This window comes from Arabidopsis lyrata (assembly GCF_000004255.2).
Source record: "Arabidopsis lyrata subsp. lyrata unplaced genomic scaffold ARALYscaffold_1, whole genome shotgun sequence".
In the NCBI taxonomy this organism is placed as follows: Eukaryota; Viridiplantae; Streptophyta; class Magnoliopsida; order Brassicales; family Brassicaceae; genus Arabidopsis; species Arabidopsis lyrata.
Window position 1 is genome coordinate 12245638 of NW_003302555.1, and position 27482 is coordinate 12273119.

Below are 27482 nucleotides of genomic sequence, written 5' to 3' on the forward strand. Positions count from 1 at the left end.
CAAAACTTGCGAGTGGCAATTGCAAGGTCGCAAGTACACACACAACAGATTTGTCTTTTATTTTATTTTATTTTTAATTATGTTTTTTGTAAGAAAAAGATTCTGTTATTCTTTAATCATTAATCAACTCACTTAATTTTTCAAATGATTTTGAATATTACTAGATTTGCATTTAGCAACGGTATTATTAGGGGACATTTTAATTATTGCAACACCCAAAAAAGAAAAACAGCTTCTTAAGATACTCATAATTTCGATTTCTCGGATGTGGTAAAAACATATCAAAATGCAATGTAATTTCGTGAAAATAAAATGCAGTGTAGTTTCAAATGTGTGCTGTTCTGTTTTGTTTCCATATATCTTCTTCAATAGAACCTGAAGTGAAGTTTATATATTCACATAAATTGTTGATCATTATATACCAAAAAGATTTCATTCTAATTGGATTTTCTAATTTTATACTATAGAAGTTTCTTTTTTTGGTCGACTGGTAGTTGAAAATGACTAATAAAATAATAGAGATACAATGATGTAGAATAAACAGCTTTTGACATTTTTTTTCTACATAAAAATAAAGTATGGCGAAGGGGCAGTGAGAGGTCCAATTTTCACCGACATTTCATGTTGTAATAAACACGTCTTTCATATTATATTATTTATTCCAAAAAAAAAAAACTACAGGTTCACCTCTATTGACTAGGACTTGTGGGCCAGTGGTCTTAGTCATTGGTTGTCTCTCTGTCAACGGGTTCGAGTGGACTCGGTTGAAATAAAAAGTTCATCGTCAGCCATAGTGTACTGTTGACGAATGACAATACATTCGATGTCAAAAAAAGGACTACATATTGCATAAATGAGTAAAATTATCTTCCTATTTTTTTTTATCACCGAATGTTCTAGTTATTCTAATTACAAAAATTGACGAAGATGATGGTCTTTGGTTTAATTTTAAAATGTTGGTAACAAGAACTAGTTAAATTTTGATGAATCGACTCTAATTTGTAACAAGTTAGCTTGTAATAATCTAATGATCTAAATTTTGCTGAACTAGTTAACTTGAATCGAACTTTAGGTCATTGTTTTTGAGTCCTCCAAGTTAATGTTACTTAAAGCAAATAATGAATAAACAGCAACTAAAGGAAATTAAGAAACAAATGTTTGAATTGGGTTACAGAGGGAGAGTTGAAGAGATTTGCCGACTTCGACGGCCGACACGCGCCGACAATACATGCATATGTCGGCTATTTAGATCTCTACATTCAATTATCCTAAATTACAATAATACCTTCTCTCTAACTCTCTTACTAATATTCTTTGAATCCCCCTTTATTATTTTTTGTTTTATGTTTTTTTTTTAGAAATTACTTGTTGTCAACCATGTTCGCTTTTTTTGAATTATTCTGTCCCAACATTTGTAATGATTTATACATTAATTTTGCGATTTGATATTAAAGTACTCCAAAAAAAATATTAAAGGCTAACATTGTCGTTTTTTTATATATAAATTAATTATCGCTTAATAGTAAAATAACGTTGAGTTGGGTCATGGTCCTCTTGGATAGAAGAGGCTGAAAATCCTTTAGCATTTTTGGGGTCTAAATGGTAACCGAAGAATCTGGTTGAATCCGGCTGAATTGTTGAATCTGGCTGAATTTTTAGTGATTTTCAGCTGAATCTGGCTGAATTTTTACATTTTCAAATGGTAACCGCTGAATCTAGCTGAATTTTTTGTGATTTTTAGTAGTATCTATCACATTAATTAAAACTTTAACTGAAACATATCGTCAAATACTTATGAATATTAATAGAATAATTAAAAAATATCTAAATAAACTAGATATATAAAATTATCCAATGGTCTAATTAACTATTATACTAATAAATAAATACTAAATTATCTAAAATTAATACTAATATAAATAATATATTGGTTAGCAAAATTGAGTTATTCTTTCATATTTAATTTTTGAACAATGAAAAATATGTAAATAATTAATGAAAGCTTTGTAAAGCATTATTGAAAACTTGATTTCAAAAATTAACATGATAATAAAATATAAATTATCTAATTATTTTTTCTATTGTTTTCTAGTATTTAAATCAATAATATGATCAGATTAAGAAAATTATTAAAAAAAAATTGATATTTTAAGTAATATTTTAGTATGAGTTACGTTGTTTTGTGAAGTTTTAAAATTTTATTTTAAATTATCTAAAAATTATTAAAATTATCTATAGTTATCCGAACATGAATTTGTCTCTTTTCTATTCTGGTAGTGATATATTATGCATCTGAATTATTCATATATCGTATATGTATAATTTAATTTATTTTAAAATATAAATTTGTTGTATAATTTTTGATATCTAAAATATTTTAGTTCAATTTAAGTACTCGTTCTTATCCGAATTTTTACAAGAAATGAATACATCTACGTATCTGTTGGTATTGAAAAAACTGCTGAATCTGGCTGAATTCAGCTGAATTTAGTTTTATGCAAATGATAACTGCGGAATTACTGAATCTGGCTGAATGTTTTTATTATGTTACCATTTGGAGCCTTGGTTTGTTGGATTGGATCGTACATATATCCGACTGAAAATTTAATATATTTGTTAATTAGTTGAGGGTCTCCTCTTCTTATTTATTTAAGAGACGTACCAAATAAGTCATTATAAAGTACTAACTCTCGGAAATTTGTCCACGAGTAACAATGTAAACCTCAGATGTGGTCAATGAAAAATATAAAGGATTTTAAAATGATGTCTAAAAAATTAAATTTATAATTGTCCTTCCACAACAGAAATATGAACATTAAACCCGAAAAAAAAAAAAGTCAAATATTGATCTATCACTGATAAAAAAAACAGAGGAATTAGTTTCACTTATACAAAAGCAGAGGAATTTTAAGGGGAGAAAAATCACAAAGAACTTGATAACCAAAGAGATTTACCTAATCCACAAAGAAAAAAGAAGCTATGTTGTAAAGAACCCACATGGTGAAGAATCTCTGTCGATTTCGATTTTGTATTTAGATAAAACAGTAATAAGCAAAAAAAGTTAGCACTACAGGTTTGCTTAGGAATCAAGTTTTGTCTAGTATAAACAAAAAACACATCTCTCTCTGGCTTTTCATACAGCAGAAGCAAACGCATCAGCACAAAAGCGACTTCTAAACTTTACCATGAAGTTGAGAGAGAGAAAGAGAAAGAGACATAAGCTGAAGAATCAAAGAGGAGGAGGGAGATGCGGATGAGCCTTCACTTCAACAAGAAGCTTCTGTAGCAGAATATGTGTCACTTTCACACTTGTCTTCAAAGCAAAACCTGCACCAATAGCACAAAGCTCATACCTCAATTGCAGCAGAAAAGAAAAGACAACATTGCAGAGCTATCCATCCGAAGATGGGATCCCTTCAGACACCGATAGGAATGAGAAGCTCCTCTTTGTTAGATACATCCTGCGGATATTTGCTCAGAGAGTTACAGGCAAGTTTGTTTGATGGTTCTTTCTGTTTCTTTGAAGTATAATGGTTCATAATCAAGAATTATCTAACAGATGGATGGTCACTGTTTTGTGCACAGATGATATGGGATGAAGTTGGAGAAGATAAGTTTGAGAGAGAAAAAGTGTTGCTTGATATAGAGCAGGAATGTGTAGAGGCTTACCGGAGAAAAGTTGACCAGGCCAATGTTTCAAGGTCTCGTCTACATCAAGAGCTGGCAGAAACTGAAGCCGAAGTCACCCATTTTCTTTTGTGCCTCGGTGAAAGATCAGTACCTGGAAGGGTAATTTTCATTCTTTAATATCCATTATGAAGCAAAGATTATTCATTTAAGCAAAACCAAGACTAGTCCACATTTTTAGATAATTTTGTTGTCATTCTCTATACAGCCGGAGAAAAAGGGAGGAACACTGAGGGAGCAGCTGGACTCTATTGCACCTGCACTGCGTGAGATGAGGCAGAGGAAAGATGAGAGAGTGAAGCAGTTCCGATCTGTCAAAGGGGAAATTCAGAAAATTTCAGCAGAAATAGCAGGTAAACCAACATATGAAGACTCATCTAGAAAGATAACCATAGATGACAACGATCTTTCTGATAAGAAACTCGAGGAATATCAGAACGAACTGCATAGACTCAATGATGAGAAGGTACATTTGTAATACCAAATTGGGAAACATTTTGTGAACATGCCTTGCTTTTACTTATCAGACAGTTCTATCTTATCCATCATGTGGTGTCTTTGATTGTTTTGTCACACAAGAATGAGAGACTACAGAAGGTTGATATATACATATGCGCCATTCGAGATCTATCAGCTACATTGGGTACAGAAGCATCAATGATCATAACAAAGATTCACCCAAGCCTGAACGACCTCTATGGAATATCCAAAAACATCAGTGATGATATCTTAAAAAAGCTTAATGGCACTGTTGTGTCTCTCGAAGAGGAAAAGCACAAGCGCCTTGAAAAGGTGAAGTTAATTAGACATGTTTCATTTCATTATCTATCCTCAGAATATATAGCTTAACAAATAACTTGAAACACAAATTAATCAGTAAAGAGACGCACATTTATCAAAGAGAAAAGAGGTTGTTATCTGACCTTTTAAGACATCATTTGTGCAGCTTCACCATCTTGGTAGAGCTTTATCGGACTTGTGGGATCTGATGGATGCATCTTATGAAGATCGTCAAAAGTTTTCTCACGTCATTGATTTACTATCATTTGCACCATCAGACGTGTGTGCTCCTGGCAGCATTACATTAGACATAATTCAACAGGTAAGTATATAATTATGTAGACATGTAGTACAGTGGTTCCGTACCAATGATAACTGATGTTGACCGCCTTTTCTTTTGTGCAAAATTTTTCCCAAGGCTGAGGCTGAAGTCAAGAGACTAGATCAACTGAAAGCAAGCAGAACCAAAGAACTTTTCCTCAAGAAGCAAAAGGAACTAGAGGATACATGCAACATATCGCATATGGAAACTCCATCAACCGAAATAGGAAATATAATGAACCTTGTAGACTCCGGTGAGGCTAACTGTAACTTTCTGCAACTGCTGGGTGTCTTTGTTATACATGTCAAACTCATTGCAGAGTTTTCATACTCTATTTGAAAGGAGAAATTGACCACGTCGACCTTCTCACCGCCATGGATGAAAAGATAGCAAGAGCAAAGGAAGAAGCAGCAAGTAGAAAAGGAATAATTGAAAAAGTGGATAGGTGGATGTTGGCAAGTGATGAAGAGCGCTGGCTAGAAGAATATGACCAGGTTCCGCTATTCTCAAATCACTTTTCTGTGAAAGTAGCTACATTTTTCCTCTGTACTCTAACTCATTCAAGAAACACTAACGTTGTCACAGGATGAGAATCGGTACTCAGTAAGTAGCAATGCTCATCGAAACCTAAGGAGAGCAGAACGGGCACGCATAACAGTCAGCAAAATCACAGGTAATATAAGCAGTTCCATGGGGTCCAACACGAATAAAGCTACAAACGACCCTGCATTTTCTTTAAGTTATGAAGCAACTACAAACTGACCCTTGTATGATATTCCTACCAGGATTAGTGGAATCTATATTGGTTAAGACTAAGAGCTGGGAGGTAGAAAGACAGAAAGTATTCTTATACCATGAGGTAACACAACATTATGCCTTTGTGAATGAACAATGATTAACTCTGAATTAGATAGAAACATCACCTGTTACCTCTCCAGGTACCTCTTGTTGCAATGTTGCAAGAATACAATAAGCTGAGGCAGGAAAAAGAAGTGGAGAAGCAAAGGCTCCGGGTTAGTCTCTCAAAAATCCATGACTAACCAAACTTTATAAGGAAATTGGAACAAGTTTGACAATAAAATGCAGGAAATGAAGAAGATGAGCATTCCACAACCTGTGGCTGAGCCAGATAGTTTTTACATGTCAAGGCCAGCTACCAGCAATCGGCGAATAACAAACCGAAGCATCAATGGTGGAAGTCCTATAAACCGAAAGTATTCAGGAGGGTTCAGCAACAATACTAGTAATTACACAGCACTTGGAACATCTATGAGAAGAGAAAGCAGAAAGAGTCAGGCATCAAAAATACCTGTCCTTAGGCTTAATCGTGATGACACAACTTCTGTTGTATCACTGTTTTCAGGTCCATTGTCTCCTTGAACACTTGTTCATTTATATGTTTTCACATTCAAAAATAAAAGTATAATCCTGTAACAAAAAGACTTGAGTTATGACTTTGGGAATCTGTGTGTTTCATTAGAGCCTCCACTCACACAAGTTCATGTTTTCATAGATTGAGCTTCCACAATCTTTGACAGTGAAAATTCCGAGTTATAGGAAAATGTTAGAATCGACTCCAAATTTCAAGGCAAAATGAGAGAGGAAAGGCGTTGAAATTGAGATACGTATAATTATTGGCTAAGCCCAATTCAACGACAAGAGAGATACCTGTATTCACTAGTTAGTCGGCTACCCAGCCGGCGTTGGTCCGGCGGAATGATCCACCGGTCTGAATTTTTAATTATTATTTTTTGGTCAAAAGAATTATATATCTAATATAAATGTTACAGTATATTTAACAAAAATAAATAAATGTTATCGTATAAATGAAGGTTTATTATTATTAATTTATTATCACTAATCAGTAATCACTCTATACTAGGAGTAGGAGGACCCCGTGATCAGTACAACTAGTTCCTAAAGCAAAAGTGTATCTTGAAGTTGAGCCTAACAAATTGTGTATTGGAGAATTGGAGAAATAGTTTTGAAAGAAAAAAAGAAAAATAGGGTTGGCCATCAATTTTCTCTGCGGAACTATATTGTATAGCCATCAGATTTACACAAATGTTGGACCTCTATCTATTTCTTCATCAAAACAAAGTTTTAAACTTATTTTTTTTGTCAACCGCTCTATTGGAATGGCTCAAATGAGCCAATGTGGAGGAATGTTGTTTACATAAGTAGATAGTTGCGGTAGGGTACGAACATTTCGTGCCAATTTATCCGTCTTCACATTCAAATTTCTAGAAATTAACGATAAAGAGAAAAAATCAAACTCCTCCTTGTCGCTCTGAATCGTCTCCAAGTAAGTCGCGAACGCTGGCCAATCTAGTGGGGAAGACACCATCTTCACCAAATCGGAGCAGTCTGTAAGGAAAGCTACTTCTCTTTTATCTTGGCCGATCATACATCTCATCGCCCAGATTAGTGCTTCAACCTCTGTGTGGAGTGAGGTCAAGCTTCTTCGAGTATTTGCAGCTCCCATGTCGTGCGTTTCTTCGTTTGGATACGAACAAAACCATCCTAATCCTGAAAAACAATCACTTTCTTTCCAAGAACCATCTAAGAAACATCGATAACCTGATCTATTATGCCCGATATGTTCCACTCTACAATGAGATTGATTAATTGTTGCCACCGTTTTTAGGTTATCATCCGAGATCTCTACCTGAGCCAATTGTCAGGCTTGCTCTTCATTTTCTGCCAATCTTAATATATCAATTGAGCTTTGGTCCATATTATTAAACATGTTATCATTTCTGGCTTTCCACAAATACCAAATAATCCACGGGAACATCGATGTATAGACCTCTGAGAGTGTTCTCCAAATAAATAATTCATATTTGCATATTGTGATCCTGATGGGAAAATATCTGGTGCGGGATTGTGGGGATCTGTGATAAAGCCCAAGTCTGACGCGCAGGTGGACATTCAAAGAGAGCATGGTTAATTGACTCTTCTGAAGCTCCACATCGATCACATCTAGTATCGCAATTAATATCTCTCCTGCGCAGATTTGAGGTAACCGAAACACATTACACATCCAGTTAAGTTTTAAACTTATTTACATCCGAGTTTAAACTGATCCATATCAAGATGAGAAATAATAAATATGGATTGATGAACACAGTTTATGCATTCTTGTGCCAAAAAAAAACTAAAGAAAGTAAACTCGTTGTCTATTTATCTATTAGTTTTGATTCAAACAATCAAACTCAAACTATAAGGTATTACATAATATCAAGATAATTTTGGTTTATTTTGGTCAAGTAAACTGTTGTGGTGCTCTAGCGTAAAAATTCAAAAGGAAAATATTACCATCATTGTATTATTTATTATTTTCACCACTCGTAAAATTCAAATAAAAGACTTTTCCATATTTTTGTTGTTGTTGTTGAATTCTTTTGTTTTTTACGTATTAATAAGTTTTTTCCTTTTTCTTTCTAAAGAAAAACATAGAATAATCCAATAAATGTACAAATAAACTTCTTCTTTTCTTTTCTATACGTCCTTTTCAAGGGAAAACGGTCTATTTCTCCACGAGAACTATCACATCATAACAGATAGAGCCCAAAGTATGACCTCGGTCTATGTATCTCTAAAACTAAAGTTCTATACCTATTTCCCCCTGAAATATAAGTTCTATATCTAAATCTCTCCGAATTATTAGTTCGAGATCTATTAACCCACAATCATGAGTTTCGTCGGTTTAGTATTTACTTAACCGATTATAAAATAAACTAAACCCAATTAAACCAGAAAAAACCAGATTTTTTTAATATCTTTCTCTCTTTCTCTTCAATCACTGTTAAATACTCAAAGACAGCAATTTTAACATATAAATTCGAAGATTATATACATTCACATTGATTTTGTTCAAAAAAAAAAAAAAAATCATTCACATTGATTTTGTTCAAAAAAAAGTTCACGTAGTTCTCATATGAACTTGAGATTTATTGAAACCCAATAGTCATCTATCCATATAAACAAATCTGATGCATTCTTCAATCAATTTCAATTCTTTACCATCTAATCTCTCGTTTCTGGTCTGAAATAATTAGGGTGCCGTTTCAATAGAATTTATCAAGGAATTCGATTTATTAGCAAAATAATAGACGAACCCTACACGGAATGAAACTGTCGTTTCTCCCCCGAAGAGAAGGCTTAACTTTTCATAAAAGCACAACTATAAGCAAATGAAAACCCAAAACTGGAAACGAGAGATATCGATCCGAATTTGATAAAACGAGAGATTCAGATTTCATGGGTATTAACGTCTTCTTGTTTCTCACACTCATTGACTCTTCATAAGAAAATTGCAATCCTAGAAAGAAGATCGGCCATGGCTGAGAAGAAGAGCAAGAGGAAGAAGTTTGAGGAATTGGGTCTTCTCCGCCATTGTTACTATTGTGAAGCTTCTCAACTTCTCTCTCCTCTATTATCAATGAAGACAAATGACTTTTGTTTTTCTCTTTAATTAATTTAATTACTCTCAGATATCGTAATTAGTCTCCCAAATTGACATTAGAGAAATAAATTAGAAAAATCTGGTTTTTTTCTGGTTTAATTGGGTTTACTTTTTTTACTAATCGGTTAAGTAAATAGTAAACCGACAAAACCCAGGATTGTGGGTTAATAGATCTCAAACTATTAATTCGGGTAGATTTATATATAGAACTTATATTTCAAGGGGAAATATGTATAGAACTTTAGTTTTAGAGATATATAGACCGAGGTCATACTTTGGGCTCTATCTGTTATGATGCAATAGTTTTCGTGGGGAATTTTTTCTCTATTACCTATATTTTCCATTACTCTAACACAATACTAGACACATCCAAAGTATTTCCTTACATATATACGGTTATGTACATGTGCAACTGGTGCAGTTGCACTGGGTCAGCAAATTTAAGGCCCAAATTTTATAAGTTTTTATTGTATTTGTTTAAGTATGCTGAAGCTTTATAACATATGTCCATTTAAAGGCCTTAAAATAACAAGTCCAAATTAAAATAACAAAACCTAAAAGTCAACTATTGTTTCTTCTTTTTCTCAGAAACGTTATTGACTCCTCCTTATTCTCCAAAAGCTGCGCAAGATAATATGGAGGTCAATCAAATTGTCCAAGAGGTAAATCATTTATTCTTCTCTTAATTACAAATTAGCCGTTACAGATTTCCAATTGTCTTAATATAACAAATATTTTCTCAATTTCAATACGTTCTTGAGTTTTCTATTGATATTTTTCTTTCTCCTGAAAATTCTTTGTAGCAATTGATTTGTCCTTCTTTCCCAATCAATTCTCAATATTCCTCAACTCCAGCAGTAGCGGAATTTCTCTGTTCAACAAGCTTCAAGCCTCCAATATAATTCTCTTCATTATCCAGGTTTTATTGTTTTTACGATTCCTTAGTTAGATTTTTTTTATTTTGTTATTACTTGAATTTTGGGTATTAAATCTGTGTTAAATATGTCTGGCCATGATAAAAGGCAAAAAAGAAAACATATAGAACAATTTACTCAATCTCAAAAAGGAGCTTTAGATAAATTCATTGTTAAAAGAACGCATGAAAAAGAAAAATTTGATGATATTGGTGGTTCTAATGCTCATGTAGATAACAATAATATAGATAATATAGAAGTAGTAGATGTTAATGAAGTGCTTGAAAAATTTGATGATGTTGGTGTTTCTAGTGTTCTTGATATATATGATCCAAGAAATTGGGATATGCTTGATTCAAAAGTGATAGCAACTTTAGTTAATGGACCAAAAAGAGATTTATCTATTGTCAAAGGTCCTAAAAATAAGGTTCATAGAAGATTTGTTTCATCTTGCTATATTAGAAAGTTATCAAATGGAGAAACAAGTGATAGAAAGTGGCTAGTTTATTCAAAAGAATTAGATAAAGTTTTTTGCTTTTGTTGTAAGATTTTTAAGAAAGGTATTCGTAGAAGTCAATTAGCAAAAGAAGGTCTTTCGGATTGGAGTCATATATTTGTTAGATTAAATGAGCATGAAAAAAGTAAAGAACATATACTTAATATGACATCTTGGGTTGAATTACGGTGTAGACTTTCAAAAAATGAAACTATTGATAAAGTTGCTCAAGAACAATTTAAGAAAGAAAAAGAATAGGATTTTATTTGTTACAGCACCGGGTCTCGCCGACGCACGAGCCGGGCCTGCATATATATTCAGTATAATCTTACTATTAATTAACAATATGGTTACAAAAAAACAGATACGACTTAATTATGGTGACTATTTGGATTCTATTTATAGAAGTTGAAATGTATGGAATAGTTGAAGCAGATTTTTAGAAGACACCTCTTATTGGTTTTTGTTTCCACTTGTATTTTTCCACGAGATCTAATATTGGTAAACCGTCCACACCGCAACTTGTACATTTTATAAAATGCCGCTTGGGTTTGAATGAAAATCCAACACACAGATTTATCGAGAGATTCTTGTCGTCATAGCTATTTTCCTTTTAATTAATTTTAAAAGGAAATATGCAATAATTACCTTACGTGACGTCAGAAGAAAAGTCTTGAGTTAGGACCACACCACATGATTATCTCCAATGGCTCTATTTCTTGCTCTAAATTTGGAGTGCTCTAAAAATAGAGCAGAAGTTTGCTCCAATAGTTGGCTCTATTTTTTGCTCTAAAATAAATAATGTATTTTAATATTTTGCTTTAATTTTTTATATGGTCCTATATTTTCAAAGTTTGCAAATTTTATCCACTTAGTTTATTTTGACATAAATATCTAATAAAACCATATTATTAAAAACTAAATTTTATTACAACACATAAATAGAAGATTGAAAGATTAATATATTTTTATTTTAGCATCATCATTAGTGTACTTCTCCCACAAATGATCGACTAATGCATTTCTAAGTGAAAAATGAGCTTCTTTGTCTTTGATTTGTTGATATCGAGCAAAAAATTCTTGAAATCGAGTACTTTCATCCTCCGCTAGTTCGACCTCTGGAGGTGGATCTTCTCTTCCAACTTCAATTGGTGCATTTAGATCACGCTCATCTTCGATTATCATGTTATGTATAATTATACATGTAGTCATTATATCATGTATCACCTTTTTATCCCAAAACCGAGCCGGTCCTTTGACAATATTTCGATGATTTTAGTGGATCTGGAAACGACCTACCGGATTATTAAATCACTAGTTTATGGTGTGTTAATTTTTTTTTAACGGCAAGTTTAATTTTGTTTATGTACTTTTAGTTTATCATTTGTGTTGGTATTTGTGTTTGTATTGTTTTTCTAATTTAATATATGTTATTGTTATATTTTTAAATTTCAATTAATTTAGTAACTATGATATTAATATAAAATTATGTATGTATATAATTTAATTATATAATTTTGTTTAGGTAAAAAATGATACTATATAAAAATTGAGGGAGTCCTTTGTAAATAAAAAATGTGTGCTCTAAAAATAGAGATATGAATAGTGTTGCTCCAAATTTAGAGCAACACTATTCATATCTCTATTTTTAAAACAAGATATAGAGCACCATTGGAGTGATTTTGCTCCAAATATAGAGTTTAGAACAAGATATAGAGCACCATTGGAGATGCTCTAAACATAAAAAAAAAGTCTTCAAAACGAGTTAAGTAAGAATTCGGCTGATTAAAAATGTCTACGTTCTCCTCAAATAATTTATTTAGATTCTTATACGATAAAAATGACTAGTTATCATAGTGTATATGATAAAAATGTGATATAGAATGCCGATGCCCCATGAAATTTTGGAAAGTCTGTAACTAACAATAACGAAACACGAGATGCAGATCCAAAACTGTCGGCACTAAATCAGATAATATAAGTGAACCCAATGCTGTAATAAGACTCCTCGAAAAAAGTAAGATAAAAAGGGCAAAAGAGGAAATAAGGAGAGAGACGTGTCGCAATCTTAGCAAAACCTATAGTCACCAGAGTCAATCGTAGCGTTCGCAGCCGCCGGAGGAATAGCGAAATGCCATAACCTCCCAGCGGCGTTGACTCTATACTTCCGGCATAAAAACTCTTCGGCGAAAGTCTTCTCCACCCTCCGATTAATATCGTGCAAGAACACGTGCGTAACTCCAGGTTTCTTCCGGTTCCTAGCCATGACCGCCGCCGAGAAAATCGCCGCCATTCTTCCCGGAGCTTCAGGGAAGTAACCTTTAGGAGCATCGAGCATTAACAGATCCCACTCTGTATCGTAGAACTCATCGGGGAGTCCCGTGAGAGCTAGCTTACACTTCTCGTTTCCCCGGAGATAAGATTTCGCCGGAAAACAGTTTGGCTCCGTTTTGTACGAGCGAAGAAGCGAATCGGCTTGTTGAAGCTGCGTCCTGTAACGCACGTGATGCGCACGTAAGAAAGGAGAGTCTTTGGTCACTTTCTGAAACCATTCAAGATCTTCTTCCAAGAACAAGGTTTTCCCACGTGGATTTAAAGAAGCCCACATGAGCGAGTCGCGGCCGAGACCAAACACGAGGAAGTTAGCCGGAGCTAGCTTTTTCAAGATGTTGAAAGAGATCGAGATCTCAGCAAGATTCTGTTGTGGGACAACGGTAGATGTCGCGTAGTGGACGATCGCTTGAAGCTGGATCGGAGTCGCTGCATAATCAGCCGCTGCAGCCACCGCTCTGCTTTTGGCGTTCGCGGTGGAACAGAGGAAGAGAGTTTCGTCAGCGGCTCGTATGAAGCTTGTGAAGAGTAAAGCACCGCCAACTAAACCCGCGAGTAAAACACCGGTGATGATCCATCGTTTCTCCGATGGGATTAACGTGTTCATGTTTTGTTCGATCTCAGATCTGATTATTTTTTATCTATTTTTGTTCTGGTTTTGTGGTTTGGTCGAGAGACGACCTCGGAGGAGAAAATAGAAATGTGAAGAGGATTGTTCATTGGGGGACTGAATAGCGGAAAAAGATTTGGGATATTTTTTCTTGGAGATGGTCTGATTAAATGACACGTGTCGATATCCGACCATTGAAGTAACTTTGGCTGAAGTGGATGATGTGAACAAGACACGTAACAGTGGCTTATTCGAATTTTGAAAAAATATCTGTGGACATATGTTATTTTAATTGGAGTATGGGGTTTCGTGCCCACTTGTTTACTAAAGATAACTATTAACAAAGATCGTTCATGTCAAATACTCCCATACAATATCATTTTTTCGTCTCAATACGTTTGTAATCTGTTATTGTTCAAGCTATAAATGTTGTTTGTCATAAGATCCGTTTACTACTACATTTGAGTACTTAGCTCAAATTCAAAATCCAAAAATTTGTATTTCTTAAACCAGTTTTTGAGTTAAATTTCTGATTTTTATGTTTTTTTTTTTTTTTGAAACTGTAAGTAAGAACGTAGGTTTCATAAGATTTTAGTGATTTTGTAGTGAATCGTTCGACAAATAGGGAGTGAACAAATTTTCGTCATTTAAGTTCCAACTATTTGGCTGGCCTTAACTGATGGTCGATACGAGTAATGGCCATTGGCCAAATGATGATGGATAGAACCTCAAGATCTTAGTTTGCAAGGATTACATTCGTCTGGTAATGAATATAATCGTTAATTTTGTTAATTGATTTTTAACCAAGCCTGTTTTAAAGAGCCAATAATATAACATTCTCTGCTATTTATTTTTCCTTAAAGTTTACAAAGGTGTTTTTGTGTCCAGACTCCAGATATTCCTGACATCGTATGATATATATCATAGACTCTATGTGTGTATATATTAGTTTTTTAAAAACCAATCAAAAGAAACTTCAAAGATTACGAGTCAAACCACTTCTTGAAGATTCGTCAATTGCTTATAAAACCCATTAGGTATTGAAACGAGCTCTCTATGGCTTCCCTTCTCCACAACTCTTCCCTTATGCAACACAGCGATCGTGTCTGCTTTTCTTATGGTCGAGAGCCTATGAGCCACCAATACAGTGGTTCGTCCCTTCATCAGCTTGTCTAGCGCCTCTTGGACTAGTTTCTCCGAACTCGTGTCCAAAGCACTTGTTGCCTCATCAAGGAGAAGCACTGAAGGATCCTTTAAAACCGCCCGTGCAATAGCCACTCTCTGTTTCTGACCACCTGATAACTGTACTCCCTTATCACCTACGTACGTCTTGTACCCTTCTTCCATCCTGCTTATGAACTCGTGCGCGTTCGCGGCCTTTGCGGCTTCGATGATCTCTGACTCTGATGCGTTCTCGTTCCCGTACTTGATGTTCTCGTGTATTGTTGTTGAAAACAGAGCTGGTTCTTGCTGGACTAAAGCTAGCTTCTTGCGCAAGCTACGTAGGTTTAGGGTTTTTATGTCCTGCCCATCGATGCAGAGATTTCCGTGGCTAGGGTCGTAGAATCTCATGATCAGTCCTATCACTGTGCTTTTTCCAGAACCACTAGGCCCCACGACTGCAAGACTTTTCCCGGCTGAAACTCGGAGGTTTAGGTTTTGGAAAATGTTAATATCGGGTCTCGTGGGATACACAAAACTCACGTTTCTAAACTCTATATCTCCTTTGATCTGACTAACCATTCTTGAGTTAGGCTGGTCTGGAGGTATCTCAGTCTCTCTATGTAAAACCCTGAAAACTGACCCAAGTGCTTGCGTGCCCTTCACGATATCTGGGGTCAAAGCAAGCGTTTCTGAAACTGAGAAAGCTGTGACGATCAACACCATGAAGGATTTGATACTATCCCCAAAATTCGTCTCCTTATTCTTGATCGAAACCGATACGTACCAGAGACCAAGAGCGTAGGAGCAGAACGCAAGAAACTGAGATAATCCGTATCCAAATCCAGAGATATGACCTCTAACAAAGGCATTCTTGGTGGGCTTGCTTAGCTCACAAGTAAACTGTTCCGCGATCTGCTTTTCGGCACCAAACGCAGCAACAGTTCTTATATTTGCAATTGCTTCACGCGCCACTGAAGTTGCTCTAGAGTAAGCCCTTGTGTAGTCTCCTCCAAAGCCTTTTAGAAATAGTTGCTATAACATGTAACATTCAAGCTTATTCAGTTTCAAGATTTATAGTATAGTTGAGAGGATCTTTGATTCTGAGTTACCTCAGTAAGTGAAGCGGCAATGAGAAGAGGAAAACAAGCCGTTACGACTGCTGCAACACGCCAACTGTAATAAAAGGCAAGTGCTAATGCTGTGACTGTAAGAGACAAGTTTTGCACTATTGTCGAGAGGCGATCCGCTAGAGCACTCCTCACCAAAGTTGCATCAGCAGCCAAGATTGAAGTAAGTGAGCCAGTGTTGTTCTCATCCAGATCAAACCATCCAATCTCATTTGAAAGAATCGCTGCAATTGTTGTAGAGATAGTAAGATACACATTAATTCAAGAATCAAATCGATCCCATAACAGAGCATTAAACAGAGCAATTGTTTTTTGTTTACCTGAGAACAAGGATAAGCGAACCCGAGAAGTAAGACGCTCTCCCATAAGTGTATAGAAGTAATGTTGGAGAAGATATATAGGTGCTGTTACTATTCCAACTCCAACAAAGATAATAGCTACCTTTTCTACGTCGCGCATGATCGCATTAGGAAAAGGCGAATAAAATGCAGTTAACACATAAGCAATCCCCATAGAGAACAATGGAGTTTGTGCTCCAGCAAGAACTGCACCAATTGAGCCAAGTAATGCATATGGCCATTCTGGAGAATTCAGCTTTATAAGTTCCCATATCATTGAAGATGAGCTAAAATCTTTGTCATTTGAATCATTTTCAGTCTTCACTTGGTCTTCCCTGAAGCTTGAAGTCCTCCTTGAGCTAGAAATTCTTCTTGAACTAGAAGATCCAGCTTGAGATTTACAAGTTTCAGACATAATTGATCTCGAGTTTTCTTGAGGTTCTGTCTCTTGGCAATTGACAAGAGTTGCGTAATCTCCTCCTCTTGACATCAATTCTGAGTGGCTTCCGGTTTCCGTAACCTGACCATTTCTCAATACAACAATCTTGTCAACATTTCGAATGGTAGATAATCTATGGGCAACAACAATTGTTGTTCTATTTTCCGTGATATTGTCAAGTGCTTGCTGAACAATCTTCTCTGATTCGGCATCAAGAGCGCTCGTTGCTTCATCTAAAAGTAATATCTTTGGATTTCTTAGAACTGCTCTAGCAATGGCAATCCTCTGTTTCTGACCTCCAGAGAGCTGAGTTCCTCCTTCTCCAACCTATTAGAATGGTTTGACTAAAAATGATCAAGTGGAAATATGAGAAAATATGAGTATGGAAATTTGTATATTTACCTGAGTATTGTAACCATTGGGTAATGATTTAATGAAAGAATCTGCATTTGCTGCTTTAGCAGCTTCTATGATCTGATCCATATTCGCATTCTCTTTACCAAAAATAATATTGGAAGCTATAGTCGTGGCGAATAATGCTGGTTCTTGACTCACTAATCCAAGGTGTTCTCTCAACCATTTTAGCTTTAGGCTCTTGATGTCATTTCCATCCAAGAGAATCTTCCCTGAGTTAGGTTCATAGAAACGTTGCACCATTGATATGATTGTGCTTTTCCCTGAACCACTTGGACCGACAAATGCAAAAGTCTTGCCGGAACGTATTGTGAAACTAAGATTCTCAAAAACCATGTTTGGTCTAGAAGGATATGCGAAAGACACTTGATGAAACTCAATCCTCCCAGCTACATTTTGCAATGTTGTTCCATTTTCTAGTCTCTCAGAACTTTCAAGATTGTTGTTTCCTATCATTCTGAATATATTTGCAGCAGCAACTCTGCCTTTGGCAATCGCGGATAAGCTAGGCGCGGCTTGACCTAAGGCGCTGCAAATGCAACAAAATAATTAATACAATGCAATTTGATGATATATATATCAAGAAAGAGGTCTCAAGTATGCTGCACTTACAATCCACTGAAAATGACATTGAGGATCGTTGTGAAGGCTTTTGCACCATTGGTTTTGCCGTGGCGTACAAGAAGACTTGCATACCACAAAAGCAATGCCCAAGAACAGAACAAGAGGCTATATGTTAATCCAACTCCTAAACCTTTAGCAAGACCGCTCCTTTTACCGAGTTTCAAAGCTTTCTTGAGAGAATTTGAGTAAGATTTTACAGCTTTCTCTTCTCCTACAAATGCATACACTGTTCTCACCTGTGACATAACCTGAAGATCCATAGAGAATGATGTTTTCTAATTAATCCAAATGTTAAGAACTAAATAAAAAGGAAGAGATTTAGTTCTTGATTGTGCGTTTGCTCCAAAATATTTTTGGTGAAAAACTTGAAATTTTTTTTGCTAAATTTGTTGTGATAAACTTCTTTCACACTTAAACGTAGAAAATAGTTAGAAAATATAAACAAGCAAACCTCTTCTGCGACTTTTCCTGCATCAGCATAAGCAGTTTCACTCTTCTCTGAGATTGTGGACATGATTATAGCATATCCTCCTCCTGCAACTGCTATTAATGGAACCACTGCTAATGTAAGCAGCGTGAGTTGCCATACTGACAAAAAACCGATGACAAATCCCGCGATGAACTGAGATAAATACCGCAAAACATGGTCTGTCTGAAACAGAACAAACATTTCATCAGTTACATTTTTTGTTTTTTTGTATTTACAATGAATTCATATATTAGTAAAAGTACCTTATCGCCAATTGCATCTTGAACCAAGATCGCGTCACTTGAGATGTGAAAAATGAGATTTGAATCCCTAGCTTCTGTGTCAAAGAAAGTAATGTCTTTTGCTAAGATCGATTTGAGATAATTTATACGCAATCGCGCTGTTTGTCTTTCCCCTGTTTGCATCCAACAAGAAACTCCTGCCAATAGACCATTTCAACTAAAAACCTTTAAAAAATAGTAGAAAAAATTCGATAACATTTTAAAAACATGTCAATGTAATTAGAAACGTACCGATCCAAGCTGATACCAAATTGACCAATCCTAAGTAGACCAAGTACAGAGCATTCTTGAAAAGACAAAGCACCAAATTGTTATGAACTTGTGATTTTCATTTCTTTAAAAGACAAAGCAATCTTAAAGATTTTCAGCGATTAGTTTCTGAAGAAACCTGTGAAACGCGGGAAGATATGGCTTTAGGATCTGTAGAAAGATTTCCAAGAGAATCTAGCATTTTCCCAAAGAACACGAAGAAGAGCGGAAGCGTAGCGCCATGTATACACGCACCTAAACCTCCTAGCAACATCAGAAAGTAATCAAGTTTATCTGCTGCGCTAAACAAACCCATCAATGACACTGATTCCTTCTTTATCTTTTTCTTCTCCTCCACTGCTTCCGTCTCGGCTTGTATGTTTCCATTAGAGGATCGTTCTTCTGTGTTATCCATTGTCACTGAACACTGAGATAAAAAAAACAGAGAGGTACTTGAGAGCGTAGATAAGCAGAGTGGGAGAGATTTAGGGTGTTGAGTTTCTTGTGGGGAAAGCTAAGGGAAAAGGGTAAAGTGGGAATTATGAAATAGAGACATCTCCCTCGCTTATTTAATGTTAAGTGTTAACACTCAAGTCTAATCTTACCTAAAAAAAGCGATTGCTCTAACTGTTTTTGACGACTCGTAGTTAAAGCTTTCCCATAATCTTATTAATGGGGAACCTATGGGCAATCATAATGTATACGTATATCTGGTCTTACAAATCAATGTGGAGCTGCTCACTTTGTATCATGAGTGTAACGTTTTCATATTGTCTTTAGGGTGAAAAGATATGTAGACAATTCCTAGTTATTGATAAAAATGATCCTTACTAACATAAATATGTTTAATTTGATATAGCTAGTAACGCATAGTTGATAAATATATATGTAAAAATTATGGTGAATATATGGTTTTTACGTGATGCTAGAAATGAATATGAAAGGAACGCATGGTATTAGTAGGTTTGAGGAACATGCAAATCGTTGTCAAACTGTCATTATTGTCTTTAAGTAATGATTTACTACGTACGCAAGCAATATACGCGGCTGTTTTTCATCCATGCAACTTTACAATTTTTGAATATTTATTTCATGTGTACTTTGGTTGTTGATAAAGAAATTCACAAATATGTTTGAGTTATTGTTTGTGGGAATTAACAAGAAGCTATACTTACAGTTTTTGTGATGATCTGATCAACATATTACTCTTGAGACGATTGGCGATTTGATGCAATTTATCAAAGTGAAAGCACAAAGACGAATATTCCGGTGAACAACTGTTTACGTGAAAACACACGGATCTTGGAATCTACTTCTTTTTGAATGGGAGAAATTTATAAAATAAAACGAAAATCGAAGGTAATCGATCGAGCTTGTATTTTGAGACAAAGTAGTTTCTGTTTATAAGGTGATGCAATCGTTCACTTGTTAGGCTTTTACGTGACAAATAGGAGTAACACCAACACCGACACGGTTTGTGGTATTTTGCTAATTATGAATCCCTATTTGTTGCTAAATTCCTAAATCTTCGTGAAACCCATGTTAAATGTCGTACTTCAGGAAAGACAATCATGGTCTTAGTTTTTTCTTGTGCATCACAAATCGTAGCAATCAATTCTTGAAAATAGAACCTTGGAGGCCATTACGAAAATTTTGGCCCATAAATAATAACCAACACAAATTCTTGACCCAAATTTTTTTGTATATTCATGATGTTCTTTCCTAAATTTATGATCATATTGGATATCTTGGTGATGAAATTTTCGGATAGCTTGCATGTTTTATGTTTTTGGCCTTGTCAATACCTATAAATCAGCTGGATCTTTTTTTTTTTTTTTTTTTTTTTGATTTTCTGACATGTGCAAAGAGATAAGAGCAATTAAAAAGTATATTCTGTGTTTTAGTATGTACAAATTTCTAAAATGAGAGAATGTGAGCTAAATCTTGCAAAGAGTCAGACTTAGAGTCTGAACTGTTACAACGAATTCAGCTGACTTTTTGTTTGAAAATTTCCTCAGATTCAACCAAAATCCCTCAAATCACCCTTAAATTGATTAGTTTTGTTGTTAACTGTTGAAATGGCATAACAATAATTGGAAATTTCCAACTGTTTTCACTTTTAAGAGTCTTTTTCATGATTTACGGATTTAGCGTCCCAATACGAGAGGTTGATTGAAAATGGACCCAACTCAAAGAGTCACATGCATGTAGTTATTGACACAGTGAAGAGTGAATATAGCCCATATATTATTGTTCTATGAATTCTATAACTTTTTTTTGTTGTTGTTGTGCAAATTGAATTCTATGGCCAAAGATATTTTTCTGTATAATCAAAAAGCATAACAAGAAAACGAAACAGCTGAGCAGGTTTTGTCATTGAATCCTATGAGTGAAAGCGACATAAATAGAAAGAGTACTCCATTCTTTGTTCATACCTAAAAATCACTTATAAATCTAGCCGCGTTATAGAATTAGCAATTACTCTCGTATGGTATGGATGCATTTATTACTTTGAATTTATTCTCTTATAAATAATACTTTAAATTTAGTTTCATTTCTCTATATATATGACTAAAATTTTCAAATTCAAATAGACGTATTATTTTTTTATGTATTTTTTGCACTCATGATGTTATTATCACTAACTCGATAGTAATGACCGTTCGTCCTCACGGTGAATCGTAGATAAACCAAAATCACTACACCCAATTTATTTTATGATTTTGCTACACAAAAAAAATCAAAACCTTATTTATTTTATGATTTTGCTACTGCATCATTTCATTTTTACAAATACACTACTATATCTATGTCTATATTTATATAGCGAATCCAATCTTTTTCCATTTTTGATAAGATATTTCACTCTTGCGTCCTTAACATCACACACGCAAACAAAAGTAAGGTCAACACTTATATCAGCGTCGTTAATGTTAATATGTATAGGTGTCTAAGCTCCCAACTACACACCACATTGCATTTAATACACACAACACACACACGCTTTTAAATACAAACAAGATCCCCAGCAAGCAAAACAGTAATTGAACAAAAGAAAGAAAAACTGATAATGAAGGGTCTTCATCTCCACCTCTTCCTAGTCACCATGACGATCGTTGCCTCCATCGCCGCGGCTGCACCTGCTGCTCCAGCGGGTGGAGGAGCTCTGGCTGACGAATGCAGCCAGGATTTTCAAAAGGTGACTTTGTGTTTGGACTTTGCGACAGGTAAGGCAACGACTCCGTCTAAGAAGTGTTGTGACGCCGTGGAAGATATCAAAGAAAGAGATCCAAAGTGTTTGTGTTTCGTGATACAACAAGCAAAGACAGGAGGACAAGCCTTGAAGGATCTTGGTGTTCAAGAAGACAAACTCATTCAACTCCCAACAGCTTGTCAGCTCCACAACGCTAGCATTACCAACTGTCCAAGTACGTTTCTTGTTCTACTAGCTCATATCACGTTTTTATCTTTCTCGATCTGCTTTTGCTATCTTTCATGTGTCTAATTGTCTATTACATGCAAATTAGTTTGATATTGGAGGCTACTTAGAGAAATAGATTTTATGTTTTGATGATAACAATAATATAGCCCAATAGAAAAATAACTACTTATGATTTTGTTCAAAACTACCATGACATAGGTTGTTTATTTTAAATAATGAAGTCACATAAATCTTTTATTAAAAAAAATAAAAATAAATAATGAAGTCACCTATTCATAAATGGAGCAATGGCCCATGAATGCATATGCTTTCATGAGTTTTGTAAGTTTTAGTATTCCAAGGTGATTGGATTTTTTTTGGTTGTTAATGATTTTTCTAATTAAATAGAGTAATTAATCAATAATTTAATTTCATATGTCATAACTATATAAAAATTTACTTTCCTATGGCGAACCAGAAACCATATACTCCGCTATAAATACTTTAATGCGACAGGTGGCCTCGGGTTGCCACTGTTATCTACAGAGAATCGCATTTAATTCGTAGCACATTTATAAATGGTACCTAACTTTCCCACAGCTAATTTGTAACCACAATTAATCAAATTCAATGTGAAATACTTCAAAGCAGTGAAAATAACAGTTACTTTAGGAGTGATACAGTGAGGCTAATGTTTAAAATGTTGACAAATGAACAGAGCTTCTAGGGCTTTCGCCGAGCTCGCCAGACGCAGCCGTATTCACAAGCAATGCCACGACGTCAACAACACCGGTGGCACCGGCAGGAAAGTCTCCGGCAACTCCAGCTACGTCCACGGAGAAGGGAGGATCAGCTTCCGCAAATGATGGTCACGCCGTTGTGGCTCTAGCCATCGCTTTGGTGACCGTCTCCTTCGTCTCGACCTTGCCTAGACATGTGACATTAGGAATGTAATCGTTTCTAATTTATGAAGTGGTTGGTGCTTTTGTTTTAAAACTTATCTTTCAAGTGTGTTTCTTTGTTCGGACATTTGTTGTAATGAGTCAACTTCCCACTCAATTCTGATCTCTTTCGCACATGACTAAAACTATCCAACGTTTCACTGGTTTTTATTATTAGGTTACTTCATGTTCCATTATTCATTTGACAAACCAATGATCACATATTTGTGACCGATATGGTCGTAAACTAAACTTTCAAATAGTTAAGTCAAGATGGTTTAGATACCGACTTTTAGAACCTTGAATTTATCTTACAACCTATGCTTCTTAAGTCCGTGATCAAATGTACAAAATCTAGAGTATTAAACCATATTTAAACCTCAGCCAATCTCAAGTCCTAACAGAGAAGAGAGGTCTATTTGGGTCTGTGTTGCAAGGCCAAAGCCTCTGCAAAGTTCTTGGACATTTCCCTTACAAATTCGTCATGGAGAGAATATGTGGGATGTGTCGGAACAGAGGTTGCAGAAAGTGCAAGCGCTTCAAGAACAGCACGTTGTCTTGCTTTTCTTTCTTGGATCGCTCTCTGTCGCTCTTCGTAGAAGTTAAAGTCGTCGAGGATCGAAGAACGCATCTCACAGCTAATGAATATATCTAACATCTCTATACCTTGTTCCAGTCCCACCTGCAGGTATAAAACACAAAGACTATTTCATATCTTATCATTTAAACGTCCGCCAAATGTACTGAAAGTAAACTTCTAAGTTGAAAACTATGTTCATGGTAAGATCTTGAATTTGTTTCCACAAAAATACACAAAATCAACTAGAAGCATTCTTTGTTTTCAAAGAAGACATGTTCTACGTTGGAGAGATCCACATAGATGGAGAGATAACTGCTCTCATATGTGAAATCATACAAGATTCAAAAGGAGCATCAATATCAATGTGTACTAACAGCAAAGTTTCATTATCAATGCAATTTGAGAATTAAAATACGATTCACAATTGTCAAATCTATATGCATAATTAAACCATTGGAAGGAGCCTCAAAAAAAGTATGCAGAAGACAAGAAGAGTTTAGTTTACCTCTTGGGTGTCTCTACTGTTAGTGACAGGCTTATTGTCATTGCTTTCAATTATGATGTGACGAAAGAGACTGTTAGGAACATCTTTGACAATAAGCCATTGGACCGGGAAGTGTCCTGACCATCTATCCTGTTGCCAGTATTCTACACTTGTGTTGAAGTCAACCGGTCCAACCATCTCAGCAACTCCACAAAACTGTGAACTGGCATTTACCTGAAATCAAGTTTTTGAGCCCTTCTTCTATTATGAGTTTCAGATCCAAGCCAAAGAGATAAATATAGAACATTAACAGTATCATCTCAGTGGATTGAAGTAATAGATACACAGATATAGCATGAGATGGATTGCTGTGATGCCGGTTTATTTTGGAAGACAAAGGCCTGACAATGCAGTTTCATGGTTGAATAAACAAGCAAGTGTAAATATCTTCCAAGAAAGTTATCAGTCTCAACACTCAGAGCTTCCAACAAGTTTTGATTTGTAATGAAGAAAAATAGGCGATTTACCGAAAATAAGAGAAAGACTGGGCATGCCACTTCTTTTTTCTTTGCTTCACGATAGGCAGCATCCAACTTTTTGTTTCCGTTTTTAGTGCTAGCCCAAACACAATACTTTATACTCTTGTGGACATTATCCTCGCTATATGACTTAATAACGAAGAACTTTGCGTCCCTGAACTGGGAGAGCAATTCTTGTTGACAACGATCAACGTGATCATAAGTGATCATTTTACTTTTACTGTTTAGCCTGGATGCTCTCGGACCTCTGTTACTCTCAGTAAGCATATCAAGCATGGCAGGGCAGTGGCATAAGTCATTGTAGCTTCCACTTCTTGCTTCATCAAGTGGTGGCAAGTTATAATCATTCTCCCAAGTTGGGATAGAAGAAGAAGCAGAGAAAGGGCTTTTTTTGCATTGAGTATAAGCTTGCTCTCTGTAACTTAAGCTTTCAGCAGATTCAAAAGCATCGTGCAAAACTCCATGTGCTGGACCCTGCATAGATTTCATCAATTAGATCTACATAGAAATTCACGAAACTTTGTCCGTTAAAAGAGGTAGAGGTAGTGATTACAGAAACAAACCATATTGAAGTCATTTGCCGGCAATTCTGCTGAACCAAGGTGCTTCATACATGTTCCGGTAGATGCCATTGGAGGAAACATGTTCTCTCCACTGAAGGGGTTGAGATTCATACCCCTAGATTCTCCATATATATCATTTCTTAAGCCAAAATTTCCCCTAGGTCGCATCACATAATCAGTCTCACTACTGTTTCTTTCATTCACATGCCTATCAAAACGTCTAGAGTTCGCCAGGAACATGTGAAACTCCGGAGAAAGATGAATATGTTCAGGGTTTGGATACTGCTGATTTGATAAGTCAAAAGGAACGAAATGTCTTGAATCATCAGCATAGAGGTCGCCATAATGCTGCAGTGATGATTGATTTCTGGTAGAAAGAGATGACCTCTGAAAATCTGATGGTACACCATTACCATGGTAAACCATTTCATTTCGCATGCCCTATATCAATTGAATAAGAAATAGGAAATAAATGACCACAACATGAACAGCAGAAATAAAAAACAAGTAGTATGGAAGGCGTAGATTAGATGATTTACGCACAGGAGAAACTTTTTCAAAGCTTGGGACATCCGTATGTGAATGGTACGACCTTGGAGTATCAGCTGCATAATCATAACCTGATAGAAATGAGATGACGGCATTAATGAGCAACACTGAAATTTAAAAATATTACTACAATAACAGCTAAGAAGCAATACAATCGACAATTTTGGTCACAAGACAAACATGGCGAAGCAGAAATAAACAAGTGGTAAAGATTTTTCATTGGCATGTGGCAATGTTTCCTCTAGTGCACATAGGAGAATTATCAACAGCAAAGATAACAATCTGGAATAGCCCCCACATAAGTAGGTGGACTTCAGTACAAGAAAGAATAAGCAGTTCTCTTGGTTTAAGAACATGATAAAACAATAATACTTTTTTTCTTCTCTAAAAAACAAAATGAAGTTGCCCATGAAAATGGCAAAATAAGGAATACCATAACAAAGAGAGAAAACAAAACAAAGTTCACAACCAGCAGAAGATTAGTTGAAACCACTAAACTACAGCTAAATATTAGAGAATCGTTAAAAAGGGATCATAGAGATCTAACCTCCAATCTGAAATGATTCTGTGTTAAAACCGCAGGAACTTGGAGAAAAAGCATTACCACACAAAGGGCGACTGCTAATCTTGTCCTGAAAAATCTGAACACAATGTCAAATTGGTGCTAGCTTACATTAAAAAACACAAGCAATGCCATGAATCTGTTACCTGATCTTGGAGAACACTATGGTCAGTATTTAGCCTCTCTACCATATCCATCTCCAGCATATTTAAGCCCGTAAATGAACCTAAAAATCCAAAAGGAGTACACAGAGACAACCACCATCAAGTAAAAGCTAAACATGAAAGAATACTCATAGGATCAAGGTGAAGTGGAAGAACCTAACAAAGCCTAGTAAGTGAAAGAATCCCAAAAAGGTCTAAGCTTTATGAATTACAACAACAGGGCTTTCTCACAAAGGCAAAATTCATCAACAGACATCGTAATCTCTTCGTTAAAGTGACGAAACAATTAAACCCAGGAAAATAAAACCAAAAAGCTTCAACATTTATCCTTTGTAAGGAGAGAAGGAACGAGGCTTACCAGTAGGAGGAGGAAACCAGTCGGTGCTTCGGTAAGAAGCGGCCATAGAAAAATCAGCCAATCGGAGAAAAAAGAGACGATAAAGTAAGAGACAAAGTGAGAATCTCTTGTTACGGAGAGGAAGGAGGTGTTGAGACTTGAGAGAGAGATTGGTGAAGGAATTGTCGAATTTTGAGGATTTTTGGAGTGTTTGGGTGACGCATGGAAATTCGTAATTACTGTATTATTAAATTAAAATTTTAATCAATTAATTGAGTTTCATTCTTTCATTTGATTGGTTACAACAGGATTAGTTAAGTGTTTTAGAGGATATGAATGTTGATGCATGTGAGATAATTTGTAGAAAGTTGCTCGTTTGACGGTCTTTTTTTAAATAGCGATAAGCCGCAGTGACCAGTCGCGCGATTGGTAAACGAACAATATTCCGCGATTTTAAAATTACAGTCCCATTCGCTTGCAGATTATGAAATGAAAATAGCTAAAGCATATGGTTGTACTTGTACCATTTTATACGACTGATCGTTATAAACCAATGTGTTTACAAAATATTTTTCACTAATTAATAGAATATTCAACTATTTGGTATG

At 35.4% G+C, this 27482-nt stretch overlaps 5 protein-coding genes and 1 long non-coding RNA gene across 9 annotated transcripts; 2 read left to right on the forward strand and 4 right to left on the reverse strand.

The window, feature by feature from the left end:
* Positions 1–2965: 2965 nt before the first annotated feature.
* Positions 2966–6277, forward strand: LOC9329555 (65-kDa microtubule-associated protein 8). Of its 3 annotated transcripts, none has more exons than XM_021014537.1 (11): positions 2966–3489; positions 3586–3789; positions 3896–4153; positions 4267–4479; positions 4634–4789; positions 4886–5042; positions 5132–5283; positions 5375–5462; positions 5575–5648; positions 5728–5802; positions 5876–6277. In XM_021014537.1, the coding sequence occupies exons 1-11, from the start codon at positions 3406–3408 to the stop codon at positions 6167–6169; spliced, it is 1755 nt and encodes a 584-aa protein (XP_020870196.1). In that variant the 5' UTR covers positions 2966–3405; the 3' UTR covers positions 6170–6277. The 3 variants fall into 3 exon arrangements, with proteins under 3 accessions (XP_020870196.1, XP_020870198.1, XP_020870197.1); XM_021014539.1 differs by having other exon boundaries at positions 3395–3489; positions 5885–6277; XM_021014538.1 differs by having other exon boundaries at positions 3395–3489; positions 5135–5283.
* On the reverse strand, positions 5323–6541 carry LOC110225258. The gene is made up of 5 exons (XR_002329656.1): positions 6458–6541; positions 6099–6217; positions 5904–5990; positions 5713–5763; positions 5323–5416 (listed from the first exon to the last, which is right to left on the reverse strand). It is a non-coding gene; the product is annotated as an uncharacterized LOC110225258 (long non-coding RNA).
* Positions 6542–12521: 5980 nt separating this feature from the next.
* LOC9326814 (probable methyltransferase At1g27930) lies at positions 12522–13929 on the reverse strand. The gene has a single exon (XM_002893448.2). The coding sequence runs from the start codon at positions 13603–13605 to the stop codon at positions 12736–12738; it is 870 nt and encodes a 289-aa protein (XP_002893494.1). The 5' UTR covers positions 13606–13929; the 3' UTR covers positions 12522–12735.
* Positions 13930–14434: 505 nt separating this feature from the next.
* Positions 14435–20187, reverse strand: LOC9329556 (ABC transporter B family member 13). The gene is made up of 10 exons (XM_002893449.2): positions 19910–20187; positions 18874–19161; positions 18717–18771; positions 18447–18622; positions 18166–18366; positions 17703–17962; positions 17079–17619; positions 16220–17003; positions 15882–16123; positions 14435–15804 (listed from the first exon to the last, which is right to left on the reverse strand). Exons 2-10 carry the CDS (start codon positions 19147–19149, stop codon positions 14599–14601), a joined length of 3741 nt encoding a protein of 1246 aa, XP_002893495.1. The 5' UTR covers positions 19150–19161; positions 19910–20187; the 3' UTR covers positions 14435–14598.
* Positions 20188–21610: 1423 nt separating this feature from the next.
* On the forward strand, positions 21611–23263 carry LOC9329557 (non-specific lipid transfer protein GPI-anchored 1). The gene is made up of 2 exons (XM_002890706.2): positions 21611–22162; positions 22874–23263. The coding sequence occupies exons 1-2, from the start codon at positions 21805–21807 to the stop codon at positions 23107–23109; spliced, it is 594 nt and encodes a 197-aa protein (XP_002890752.1). The 5' UTR covers positions 21611–21804; the 3' UTR covers positions 23110–23263.
* Positions 23264–23356: 93 nt separating this feature from the next.
* Positions 23357–27100, reverse strand: LOC9326815. Of its 2 annotated transcripts, none has more exons than XM_021012171.1 (8): positions 26896–27100; positions 26520–26599; positions 26359–26443; positions 25806–25882; positions 25263–25703; positions 24688–25173; positions 24182–24394; positions 23357–23778 (listed from the first exon to the last, which is right to left on the reverse strand). In XM_021012171.1, the coding sequence occupies exons 1-8, from the start codon at positions 26939–26941 to the stop codon at positions 23512–23514; spliced, it is 1695 nt and encodes a 564-aa protein (XP_020867830.1). In that variant the 5' UTR covers positions 26942–27100; the 3' UTR covers positions 23357–23511. The 2 variants fall into 2 exon arrangements, with proteins under 2 accessions (XP_020867830.1, XP_020867829.1); XM_021012170.1 differs by having other exon boundaries at positions 26359–26452.
* Positions 27101–27482: the final 382 nt, after the last annotated feature.